General features: G+C 39.6%; 1 protein-coding gene across 3 annotated transcripts in view; it reads left to right on the top strand.

Annotated features, from left to right (window-relative positions):
* sptb (spectrin, beta, erythrocytic) overlaps positions 1–13,040 on the top strand; it is a 42,410-nt gene that overhangs the window by 10,185 nt on the left and 19,185 nt on the right. For all 3 annotated transcript variants that reach the window (XM_006798776.3, XM_006798775.3, XM_035911080.2), the window contains 11 exons: positions 6,963–7,114; positions 7,245–7,418; positions 9,163–9,260; positions 10,342–10,422; positions 10,547–10,662; positions 10,766–10,878; positions 10,954–11,141; positions 11,288–11,405; positions 11,924–12,082; positions 12,244–12,546; positions 12,626–12,776. In XM_006798776.3, coding sequence (XP_006798839.2) covers positions 6,963–7,114; positions 7,245–7,418; positions 9,163–9,260; positions 10,342–10,422; positions 10,547–10,662; positions 10,766–10,878; positions 10,954–11,141; positions 11,288–11,405; positions 11,924–12,082; positions 12,244–12,546; positions 12,626–12,776 — 1,653 coding nt within the window. The remainder of the gene's footprint in view (positions 1–6,962; positions 7,115–7,244; positions 7,419–9,162; positions 9,261–10,341; positions 10,423–10,546; positions 10,663–10,765; positions 10,879–10,953; positions 11,142–11,287; positions 11,406–11,923; positions 12,083–12,243; positions 12,547–12,625; positions 12,777–13,040) is intronic.

The raw sequence follows: 13,040 nt of genomic DNA, 5'->3' as shown, positions 1-13,040 counted from the left end.
GCATTAATATGATGCTCAGCAGTTGCCAAGTACATGTAATGAAGACTCAGACAATCCACTTGCCCAGTAAGCAAAATGTTTTAGTCAGTTAGATGTCTAGAAGACATCTGTAGTAGTACTGTAGTGCTCAGATATTTAGGGTAAAATCTGGTTGAAAGGTCAAGCTTTAGTAGATGTACCAAATCTCACATAGACATTGTTTAACCAGCTATATATCTATTTAAAAAAAGCTTATTTTTGCATTGAGACTGGATGCTTGATGAATGATTTAACCTACTCACCTAGATCCTATCTATGACTGCTTCTCTCTATCCTAGAATATATCTGCCAAAGTATAGCCTGCTTTTAGCCCAATCCAACATTTAGAGATGTTTTTGGTGGTACAAATATGTGATAATAGGAGGGAAGTGTTGGTCAGTCTTGTTAATAAAGCACAGTATGATAGCTGCGGGACAGGTTGAGCTGGCAGTGTCATGACTCAGTCATGTAACGGGGTGCTCTAAGACCTTTGGGCCAAACTCAATAAGAGCTGACTGTGGGAAAAGACAGATCGAGCTTTATACAGGGAAACTCCATCAGCATGAATAAGTCATCGGGCTTTCGCTGGAGTCAAAGAGTGGACGAGAAATTACAAAGTAAAAGCATGTGAAACAGAGGAGTGTTTAGTAAGGCTTGCACTGATAGCAGGCGGGAGGCTGGATAAGGGACAAAAAGCAGGCGTGACAAGACGCAGCTGCAGTCCAGTGGAAAAAAAAATGAAAGCGAAGTGAAAGAAGTTGGACATACAGCATGACTGCTGCACTTACACTTAATATTTAATAGCATGGCAACAGCAGGGCGACGAACAGATGAACAGTAAGGTTATACTCAGCCTGTATCACAAATTATTAGTACAGCCAGTTTTATATTTATAAGCTGGACTTAAATGTTCATGTTTCACTTCCATCCAACATTAATGCTTTCGAATAGCTTTGATTGATCAGTTTACAAACTGTGATACTTTTGCATTTTGCACTTTTGCACACTAGCTTCACAGATTTTTAAGCCGAACTACATAAATAATGTTAAAATGAAATATTAATCAAAAACTGAATTAATAACCAATAAACCTGCTCAGTTTCATAAAATCATGGATTTTGGTGCTCCAGTCTTCTTTTTCCTGGTGAGTCCACCAGATCTGAGTTGATGTTAGTGTTGGCGTGTCATTGAACACGGCGCAGACAAACATCTCAATAGCTTTAACACAAATATACAACATATTCCATATTAGTAAGTAATCAGAGGAGGCGTGTCCCGATTCCTGCTCCTTCCTGTGACTGAGTTTGAGCTCGCCTTATTTTGACGTCTTATTTTTGAAACAAGAGAGCCAAGAAAACTTTTGGACTTAAGAAGAAATGCTATCTTTGTCTCGTGTTAAATATAGAAGGTCAAAAAGCAAATGGAAAACCCAAACCTATGACCCGTAGAGCTGGGGTGTCTAGCTAGGCTCTCTTATGCAACGTTATGGTTCGGATCACTGCAAATCAATACAGCGCTGTCCTCGGTGACATTCCTCCTTATGTGAGTGATCTCTCCAGAATAAAAGTGCATCCCTTCCAGCAACTATGTTATATTATTTCCATATTTATTTACTAGGAAACCAAAAAGCTGCATGAAGTGTTGTGGTAAAAGGTTCCAGAGCAAGCACGTACTCTTGAAGCTTATCCAATAACCTGTATGTAACAGTCTCCTAGGCAGCAAACCGCTGTATTTGAGCTCTCTATTATTAAGTACTCTCAAGTGTATGAAACCCCTGACTTACATTTACAAATCTATTCTGCTCTCCATCAGCAATTCATGGTGTTAAATCGTGTATTCTTTAAATAATATTTGAAGGTCATAATTCAGCAGGCTTAGTGGCCTCATATTCTCAAAGTGAAGTGCCTCTAAAATCATCAGTGGTGACACTAAATTATTATTATTATTATTGTTATTATTATACAGCTATCTGGTCTTAGTCACCCTCCAGATTTCATACCCTCAGTTACACTTTAAATTTCTTCCTTAGTAATTTTTGACCCCAGGTGTCCTTTTTGTCTTCATCTGAAATGTAAATTCTAGTTAACCACTCAACAACTGTGGGACTGTGAAATGTCCAGAGGGCTCTATTAATTTTAATTGGATCTGCAATAGATATCTCATTACTTTTAATTGATGTGATTGATTTTTTTCTTTCTTTTTTTGTTCACTGTAATTTGCTACGCACACTTTCTGTGATATAAATGCAAAAGCTCCAAATTTTTATTACATTGTAAATCGACTCTGAGACCAGCAAAGAGAAACTCTTATAAGTATATCAATACTCGAATATTAAAATCACAGATGTAACCAGATCATGAGTCAGTAATCAGGTTAAAAGTATAATTTTCTGCTGCTCTAAAAACCCATAACTGAGTTTATGGGATTAAACAGAACTTAGTTTCCCAAAGAGGGCCGAAGGCTTTTTTTATTTTTACAGAGCACTTATGTCATATTGAGCTTGTTGAACTGTTCATCTGGAGACAGCTCAGTGGGGTGCATGCAAACAACAGCTTCCCTCCCTCACACTCTCCCCTCCTATCTTCCCTCCCCCGTTGTCCTCCCATGCTTCCTAAATGGCCGGGAGCATCCATGTGGGCTGCGTCCCCTCTCAAGGTCTCCCGATGTGAAGTGATACGGCAAAACTCTGTGCACGTCGCAGGGATGCACTGTAATTGTCCTCTCCTCTCAAAAACCCTCTGGAGGCAGCACTCCAAATAGTTCAGAAAGGATTTGTTACAGTTTTTATTTTTATTCGAGCCTTTTTGTGCGTGTGTCTCTGCTTTCTGTGCTGCTGACAGATAATGATGGGACCATTTGTGCTAAATCAACACTGACACCACTAATGGAGCTTTGCATGTTTTAATTGTCATTACTTTTTCATGGCGCAGTTATCCATGTGGATGTAGCCGAGCAGTGTGTGCTGTTGTTCTGCTGAAGGGAGCAGAAGGAAGCATGATTTATTTACAGTGCTCCGCTGCACCTTGTGTTTTACGTACAATAACGCCTGATTTCTTCTCTTTGATATGCTAAAGACCGAGCTGCTGCTTCAAAGTTGCTCACTGGGCGGTTTTTAAAAGTAGGAACGATGCTGCTGGTGATGTGTCTTGGTCTCTTCTCTTGGATGGGTCTCTTTGGACTAAACCTAACACTGCAGTCACTCTCCCCATTACTTTCTTTCAGATCTGACTCACCCTCTTTTTCCTTTCGTCCTCTTGACAGGTTTACCTAGCAGACTCCCCGTCTCCCCCCTCTATGTCCTTCTTAACCTTTAAATCAATATCTTTAACAACTTCCCTCTACTACCTCTTCTTTTGTTCCTCTTCTTGAGCTGTTCTTTACTTGTTCTCGACAACCTCAGTGTTTGAATCATTTATTACACCAGTCCTTAAGGATGCAGTCCTTTGCACTCCGTGGTTTGCAGCTGTATTCGGGTTCTGGAATAAACGGGGCGATCTGCAGCAGGCATGCCAAAGGGAAGTCATGTGGTGCAAGCTGGGATGACTTGAGGAGAGAATGTCTCATCACTGAGCTAAAGTTTAGGAAGCTATGTGTGGGATAAAACAAAAGCAGGGGAGAGGTGGGGATTTGTACTGAGTTGTGAGTAAAATCAAGGTCAGTATAATCAAAAAGCATCACCCTTCTGCTTTACTTGATCCAGTGTAAATTAGTGTACCAGGTCTCTGAGCTTCAATTAAATCCTCTGTGTTAAATCAATTTATCCTTTTACAAACTTCTATTGTGGTGCCAAGCAAGATTTAATTTTAAATTGACTTGACTCTGGGGTTTTTACTCTCGCAGAATTTGACCATTTTTTAAATAATAAAATTCTCAATAGCTGAAATAATTTCATGCACTGAACATCCATTTAATCTTTGTTGTATTTGGTTATACTATGAATGGATTACCTGCTGCAAAGTAATTTGTACAAATGTTTCTGATTCAGGTTATTTTTCATGGAGTAATAACTGCTAACATTTTTGTCAGTTTATCCTTATCTTAGTTTTAATTTTTTATTGTCTGGTACTGATACCAGTGACTTATTAACAGCCATTCATCTTCTTTCTTAACCAGTGCTCAGAGGAACTGCAACAATAATTAAAGCTACATATCAGATTTGTCTAAATCTTCAAGTAAATAACCTGAAGGGCTGTTTGGAAGAGTTGCCAGAAATAAAAAAAGAACGTGCCAGCAAAGCTTAGTTTTGCGAAATTACAAGTGAACAAAGTAGAAGACGTCTGGAACAATGCCCTTTGGATAGACAAGACCACCATGGAGATGTCTGCCATAATGCACAAAACCAAACACAGCCTAATGACAACAAACACCTCATACCAACTGTCAAGCACGGTGATGAAGGGGTGATACTGGGCACCTTCCAGTCCTTGAGTCAACAATGAAATCCTCTGTATAACAAAGTATTCTAGTCTCACATGTGAGGACATATGTCCGACTGCTAAAGCTTGCTCCAAACTGAATCACGCAACAGGACAAAGATCCCGATCACAGCAGCAAATCTACAGCAGAATGGCTGAAAAAGGAAAAAACAATCAAGATGCTGCAATGACTCAGTTAAAGTCCAGACCTCAACCTGATTGATATGCTGTAGTGGGCTCTTAAGAGACACATGCATAAACAAATGCCTGCAACCCCACATAGTGTATAAGAGTAATTTCGACCATATTTCAGAAGCCTTGAGTTGAGGATTTCCGCCATCATCGTTTTGGTTGGAAAAAAATAGATGTGATGAGAAAGTACAGATTGTGACTTATGGGTAATGACACGTGACTGATAACTTGTTAGCCAATGGTGGTTTCATACCACAGATCATTCATTTTAAACATGGCACAGTATGACTAAAATTTACAAATTAGACTTTATTTTTATTTAATATGGCCTAAAACGAGTAACTGAGTCGGTAAAGTCGGCAGAAAAGTGTTCTCAGAGGTCACGACAGAAAGCCCCTTTCCCATAGACTTGCATAGGACCACTAATCTTTTTGCAACCACAACCATTGCCATCTAGGGGCTTTCAGACAGAATGCAGAAGGCAGAAGGCACTTTAACATTGGCTTCATTTTTCTGACCCAGAGGCCACATCTATTTTTATACTGTCTGTGTGCAAAAGTGAATGAACTGAAGCAAAATTGTAAAGAATTACTGGCTAAAAATTCTCTAAAATGATGTGAGAGACTTACAAAGTTATGCAGAAAATGATTACTTCATGTTAATGTTGATAAAGGTGGTTATACAAGCTACTGAATCATGGTGCGTGTACTGTACTTTAATACACTGCTTCTACATTTTGCTTAGTTGGTTGGTTTTATAAATAACACTGAAAGATGTAATGAATATGTAAAAAAAACACTGTAATATGTCATATTTAGGTCATTAAAGTAGGTCTTATAGAAACACACCGAATCCCCATTTATAGCAATACACCCACTCAGACCTCCCACATCTCCATTCACTGTGCATTTGGCCACAAATAAAATAAACAGAGTGTAGTACATTGGGTCTTTCTGCCATATGGTCCCATCAAAATTGGTTTTATTTTTGCTGCTGAGTAGGAGGAATATCTTCCGTACATTTTAATATGACGCGCGTGTCTGCGTGAGCGTGATGTGTCACCATGTGGGCAGCGCTCATCCTCCCAAAAACCTCTCAGTGTGCGATGCTCATGCTATCTTCATCTTTCTGCCTTGCCATTGCCGAGCTCTCGTGCAAATCTCCCGTGGAGCATTTTTAACAAAATTACAACACGTGGCATAAATACGCTGCATCATGTCTGAGGAGGCATTGATAGTTACAGTAAAGCTTTTCCCTTGTGAGCAGACACCAAGCCTCCATTATATAAAAAATCATGAAGACATATGAGCAGTCATGCTATTTACCAGTTTAAGCGGAAGTGACCGCTAATATCTGCTCCATAATCAAGTAAAAGGTCACAACTGCCAGATTTTGAGATTTTTCAGCATTTTAAGAGGCTTGATGGATGGTTTGATTGGCATGCTGTTCGGATTCTAATAAAATAGATGCACTGTACAAATACAGTGGGGATAATGGGACCTTATCCCCTTAATGGGCCCTTTAAAGTTGGCTGTGTCATACAGAGGAGGTCTTCTCCAGAAGGGCAGCATGCTGACGAGATTGATTGTTTAATGAAGATTCTGTTAGGTGGATATTGATGGATTACTGAACCGGCATATGGGTAACAGGCCTGGAGGCCCAGAGCCTGATTCTTCCTTTGAAGTGACATTTCTTGTTGGTGCTCACAGTGTTTTGCACCCGGTTGATCGGTCTTTTAATTCTGTCTGCCAATCACATTTAATTAAAATACAGTAAAGTTGGTGAAGGAATATAAATTAGGGGGAAGTGGAATAGTTCTTTTTAATAAACTGCAATGGTTTTCTATGGAATTTAGGTCTGGTGGTGTGTCCAATATTTGGAAGGGGTTGAAGTTCATTTAAATGTCTCATTGTCTTATATTCATTTATGCTGTTGAAGTAATAATATTTCCTGGAGGCAGATTTGATGTACGGCGTGAAACAATATTATTAGCTGAGATGAATTTAACAACTGGAAACAATTTGAGTGGATGCTGGCTGCAGACAATGCTAACTTCATGTTTTTTAGCAGCAGTGAAGCAGAAGTATACACCTTTGCTTTACCCTGTACTAAGAATTAATTTAACTTGCATGATTTCTGTGGCTCTGGAGCAGATTTGCAGATGTTCTGTAACTCCTGCCAGGTTCTTCCTTCAGCCTCCCAGGCTTCCACTCGTCTAACGTGCCCTCGTGCAAGACTGTAAATCCCTACCAGCTCCAGCGCTGCTCCTCTGTAGCTCTGAGGATTTTGCATTATTCATGGGGCTCATGTTCTTTCTTAACTTTGTGCTCTCATCAGACGAGCGAGAGGCGGTTCAGAAGAAGACCTTCACTAAATGGGTCAACTCAATTCTGTCCCGGGTTGGCTGTCGCATCTCTGACCTCTACCTGGACCTGCGGGATGGACGCATGCTCATTAAACTGCTGGAAGTGCTGTCTGGTGAACGACTGGTAAGAAACATTTCTGTTCCAGTTTATATTCCTCTTTATATTCTGTATATTACTCAAAACTCTCTTGTAGTCATTCATTTTTCTTTGAAATGCTCTCCTAAAATCGTTTTTTTTGTTCTGGTCTTTATAGCCCAAACCAACGAAAGGCAGGATGCGTATCCACTGTTTGGAAAATGTGGACAAGGCTCTTCAGTTCCTCAAAGAGCAAAGGGTCCACCTGGAGAACATGGGTTCCCATGACATTGTTGACGGCAACCATCGCCTCATCCTCGGACTCATTTGGACCATCATTTTGCGTTTCCAGGTAAACCTAGGACATGTGATTGTCTGTGTCATGTTGTTTTAGACTATTCTTTCTGTGTACATTGAGATTAAAGAAAAAGAAAAGGAAAACAGAGACCAATTCTTTGTAAATGTAAACACAGCTTATCACAAAAGCATATAAATGCTTCTCATTTCTTTAGTTGAATCCACGGGCAATGCCACTGATAATACAGACTGACAGGCATAAAATATTTTTTTTGTGCCACCGAGATGATTCCCAAAGCGCTATCAGTCATATCTCAGCATGGTGTGCAGTGTGTCTCTTAAACATCTGAGGAAAATCAAAGCTGGAAACACAAGAACTGGACTAAAAATCAGTGATAACAGGTGTTATGGACTCTCGGTCTTGTCTAAACAGATGGAATAATGAACACAGAAAAGTTTGGTCAGATTTGGATCCTCCATAAAATGCCAGAAAATACATTTTCGAACACACTCAGTCATGGATTGGCTTCCCCAGAATCTTGACTTTAATATTTTTGAAGCAGCGTGGGATCATTTTGACAGAGAATGCAAAAAAAGGCAGCAATTATTATATATTCATATATATAAAATACTAGTGTCATTAATATGTATACTATACGACAGAAAGGTAATTCATATAATAACATCATAAAAATATCATTATTTTATGTTATTATATGTAAAACAAATTGAATTACACTTCAGCGATCACGTAATATTCATGTTTTTTCAGCATGCATGTTAAAGGTTCATCAAACCTGATTAGCTCAATCACTTCAAGTATGTTATTGTACTTCATATGCTATACTCTAATTATGCTACCACTGACTAACAGCATGCAGCCTCTTTTATTTAAATGAATCTTAATTACATTCTAATCACATTTACATTTGCACTGAAGTGAAGCCAGGGTGTACAGCATATACAGCATGCAGCGTTATACAGACAGCCTCAGATAGTTTCAGCTGGCTGCCTTGCAGTGTTATTTATTTATTTTTTGTTAGTGTCTGTTTTTCCTCAGAACCATGCCTTCAGGTTCCAGCCATTATTATCTGCTGCTACAGGAACATCCAAAGCATCAGAACATGTCTGTTTGACTCTTTTATCATCTTGGAGAGGCTGTATATTTATTTTTAATTTGACAGCAACTCTGCTATTTTTAGAGATGTTACTTCAAACAATATAGCCCGCTGCATTATTCAGCCTTTTCAAAAGGACAAAAAAAAAAAGAAAAAAAAAAAGAACAGGAAACAGAAAAGAAAAGAGTTGACTCGGTCCTGTCTGTATCTTAAAGTCTGCATAAACCAAGGAGAACCAAAGCTGGCTAAATTTAGCCGCCCCTCTCTCAGGGCCTGTCTCTCAGATCACATCACTGCTCTAATTACTGGCCCACTGTGTGGGAAAATAAAAACTTCGATTATTACCACTCCTCTTTCTGTCAGTTGGATCTGATGTCTAGTTTTGTGAGAATCCAGCCAGCAACACTGACGATGTATCACTTTTAGTTATTTTTTTTTCTTTTCCACAAATACCCCCCCCCCCCCCCCTTTTTTTTTTTTTTTTCTTCTTAAAGCTGTGATAAATGATGCATTTCACAGTGATATTTGTGCCACTTTGACAAACTGTTCCCTTCTGGTGCAACCCATTAGCAAGATATTAATATTAGTCAGATTTCTTGTTTGTTCTTGTTTGATTGCAAACATGACACATTAGTTAAGTTTCATTATTTACCATCCAGCTGTGCTTGTTGCTGTTCTCAGATCCAGGACATCATTGTGGAAACGGGCCAGGCGGACCAGAAGGAGACACGCTCAGCCAAGGATGCTCTTCTTCTTTGGTGTCAGATGAAAACTGCAGGGTAAGAGCTACATGTGACTCCTGGCATCATCAAACTATTGCAACTATCCTTTGGGAATAACTCAATGTGCTTCTGACTTTTTATTAGTTTAAAATCTTACAATTCCCCATATCTTTTTTTTAATTTCACAACTGACACATAAAGTGTCCTTAAGAGTCTTTAAAGCTGAAAAAATAAGCCACGATTTTCTTGTTTAATTTTTTACGGTTAAAAAGTGTTTGACATAAGTAAGCACAATTACAAATGCTTTCAATTTTTAATATAATGTTCATTGTAATGTCCCATCTGCACAGTGAAAATGTAAAGTCTTCTTTTTATAGCAGTGGAAAAAATAATTACAGCCAAAATTTAAATAAATGACCAAATATGAAGGTCTCTATTTGCTCCTTGAATATTTAAAATAAAATAAACCAAGTAGTACCTTAAGTAGATAAATGTGCTGCTGTGTAGAGTTCCTTTTTTTTTTTTTTTTTTTAAATTAAGCCATAAATAATATTTCTCATAGGAGTAGTTTGATGTTTTTGGATATACTCATTAAATGTTTGTTTTATGAGTAGACTGATAACTCTAATCATGTCTATACCAACTAGTAGATGCGGAAAAAGGAAACCCAACATGGCAGAAGTTAACAAAATCCCCCCTGCCTAGTTAACAGAGATGGTGTAAAAGACACTGTAGACAGATTTTGCTACCTTTGTTCTCAGATAGCTCTTTTCTTCTTCCGCGACTTACAAACTAAGCAAATCAGTGTCTGTCTTCATTTTTGGTGTGGAGGCACGAGTGGGAGCAGTCTCTTTAAAACAAATGCATCTCCCAAAAGATGTTCATTTGAAGTATGGTTATTAGCATCCAGCTATTATTAGCATATAGCTGTTATTCTCGCTATGTCTGTCAAGATCCTTAAGAAAAAGTGTGATCTTTTGAGTAAATAGATGCTGCCGTTCTGAGAACGCACACCATTTCCTTCAAGGCTTTTAAACTCCAGAACTAAAAGCTTGAGAAGTGGGACGAAACCCAGATGCTGATTTTAAACAGCAGCCTCCTCCTGTTCAGTCCGTGACGTCTCCTCACTGTTTTACAGATATCCCAGCATCAACATCACAAACTTCACCACCAGCTGGAAAGATGGCATGGCCTTCAATGCTCTCATACACAAACATCGGTAAGGGGAGATGAATAGCAAAGCCACTCTCTCCAGCTTTAAAGTGTAAACACACATGAAATCCGTCTGCTCGTTCTCTCTCTCTCTGCAATATACTCTCTTACCCTCTATATTTCTCTCCCAGCCCTGATCTGGTTGACTATAACAGTTTAAAGAGATCCAATCCGACCCACAATCTCCAGAATGCCTTCAACGTTGCAGAGCAGAAGCTTGGTGTGACCAAATTGTTAGACCCAGAAGGCGAGTGACTGTGAACATTGTGCTTCCTGGAAAGAAGACGAGTGATAGTCTCTGGTTTGGCTGGGAATGACTTATTTGACTTGTTTTCCATTTTCTTTTATAGATGTTTTCACAGAGAACCCAGATGAGAAGTCCATCATCACTTACGTCGTGGCATTTTACCACTACTTCTCCAAGATGAAACAACTCGCTGTTGAGGGCAAGAGAATAGGAAAGGTGAGTTGGAAGGGTGGTGTGCATTTTCTATGCGAGTTTGCCCGGTTCACTTACTTTATCTTATTTATTCTCCAGGTTCTGGATCAAGCCATCGAGACGGAGAAGATGATCGAAAAGTACGAGACGCTGTCGTCAGACCTGCTGATGTGGATCGAGCAGACCATTGTCGTGCTGAACAACCGGAAACTTGCAAACTCTCTCAGCGGCGTTCAGCAGCAGCTTCAGGCCTTCAACACCTACCGCACTGTAGAGAAGCCACCCAAGTGAGTCAGTGACAGCTTCAACGCATTACAGTCACAATGGAAACTGGATCAGGAGCTCTGTAACCCTGACACTAAAACCACATTTTGAGTCTCTGATGTCCAGCAGTACTTTTTGTCCAGTTTCTTAATTTCTTGTTTTCTCTCAGGTTCCAGGAGAAAGGTAACCTCGAAGTGCTGCTGTTCACCATCCAGAGTCGAATGAGAGCCAACAACCAGAGAGTTTACACACCTAAAGAGGGAGCCCTGGTTGCAGATATCAATAGGGTGAGATGCCTGGATGCCATTTGGAGACAAACCAGAATCAGAATGCCGAAGATCAACTGTAATAGGAAGATTATCTTTGTGGTTTGGGGTTGCTCGGGTGGACAGAGTTTATTAATTTAGCTAAGTTCATGCTCGAGGCAACAATTAAAACACAAATGAAATTAATTACCCCTGCAAGCCTGTTGTGTATTATCCTAAATGACAACATAAAAGCCATTTTATTGAAGAAAATTAAAAAAAGAACTTTAAGACAGAAAGGAAAGCACAGCTTGGTTTGAACTAAGTTGAAGATTTCTTAGGCGTATCAGTAGATATCTGCAGTGTCATTACACATAATACTTAAAGTGTACCAGCTCCAGGAGGGGTGCTCTGAACTTGAACTTTACTTTTAAACTCTTTAAAAATGAGGAAAGCTTTCTCATTTTCAGATCTTAAAGTATGAAATTGCTGTAGTTGTTATGATGACTGACTAACGCAGATTGCTAATCCTCATGATGATTCCCATCATCTATGTGCAGGCTTGGGAGCGTCTGGAAAGGGCGGAGCATGAGCGGGAGCGTGTCTTGAGAGACGAGCTGATCAGACAGGAGAAGCTGGAACAGATGGCGAGAAGATTTGACAGGAAGGCTGCCATGAGGGAGACTTGGCTCGCGGAGAACCAAAGACTAGTGGCTCAGGTAAACCGACAGCAGCTGAACTAAAGCTGTTATGAAATGTTTTGTGGGGTGACATGGTGGATTTTTGTTCTGAAGTTTCAGTCTAAATCCATAAGTCTTTAGTTAGTTTTAGTTAAAAAAAATTGTCCATAATTTAGCACCCTCCATTCTCTCCTCCTCAGGATAACTTCGGCTATGACCTGCCAGCGGTGGAAGCGGCTAAAAAGAAGCATGACGCTATTGAGACGGACATCGCTGCATACGAGGAGCGTGTTCAGGCCTTGGTGGACATCTCAAAGGAGTTGGATTTGGAGCGTTATCATGATGCCAAACGGATTGATGTGAGAAAAGACAACGTCCTGCGTCTTTGGGACTATTTGCAGGACCTACTGAAGGCTCGAAGGGGGCGTTTGGATAAGAATCTGACCTTGCAGAGGATCTTCCAGGAGATGCTCTACATTATCAGCTGGATGGATGAGATGAAGGTAAGAGCAAAAGATTTTAAAAGGAAGAAAGTAAAAATGAAAAGTTTAAGTGAATTAAGTTGCTTCTTTTCCTCTGCAGGACCGTCTGCTTTCTCCTGACTTTGGGAAACACTTGTTGGAAGTGGAAGACCTGTTACAGAAACATGCTTTGTTGGAGAATGACATTGCTCTGCAGGCAGAGAGGGTAGAGAATGCCAGTGCTGCTGCTCTGAAATTTGCCAATGGAGATAGTAAGTCCAAAACTATTTAAAAAGTAACATGAGAAAGTGTGCAGGTGGAATTTTTATGAAGTAATCATTTCAAATAATACCCAACCACTAATTTTCTTCTTCACCTTGATGATGCTTCTTCATCTTTACCTTCTTCTTCTTACTCTTCATCTCTGCATCTTCTTCTTCTTCTTATCCTCCTCAGATATACTTGACAATAAGATGGATTGGACACAGTATAATAAATATCAGTGGCATGCAATATGTGTTAGTACTTACAAGCTG

The sequence above is a fragment of the Neolamprologus brichardi genome, chromosome 19 (genome assembly GCF_056152115.1).
Source record: "Neolamprologus brichardi isolate AB-2024 chromosome 19, ASM5615211v1, whole genome shotgun sequence".
Classification (NCBI taxonomy): Eukaryota; Metazoa; Chordata; class Actinopteri; order Cichliformes; family Cichlidae; genus Neolamprologus; species Neolamprologus brichardi.
Note: the sequence above shows the minus strand (reverse complement) of the source record. Positions and strands in the feature narration are given on the sequence as shown.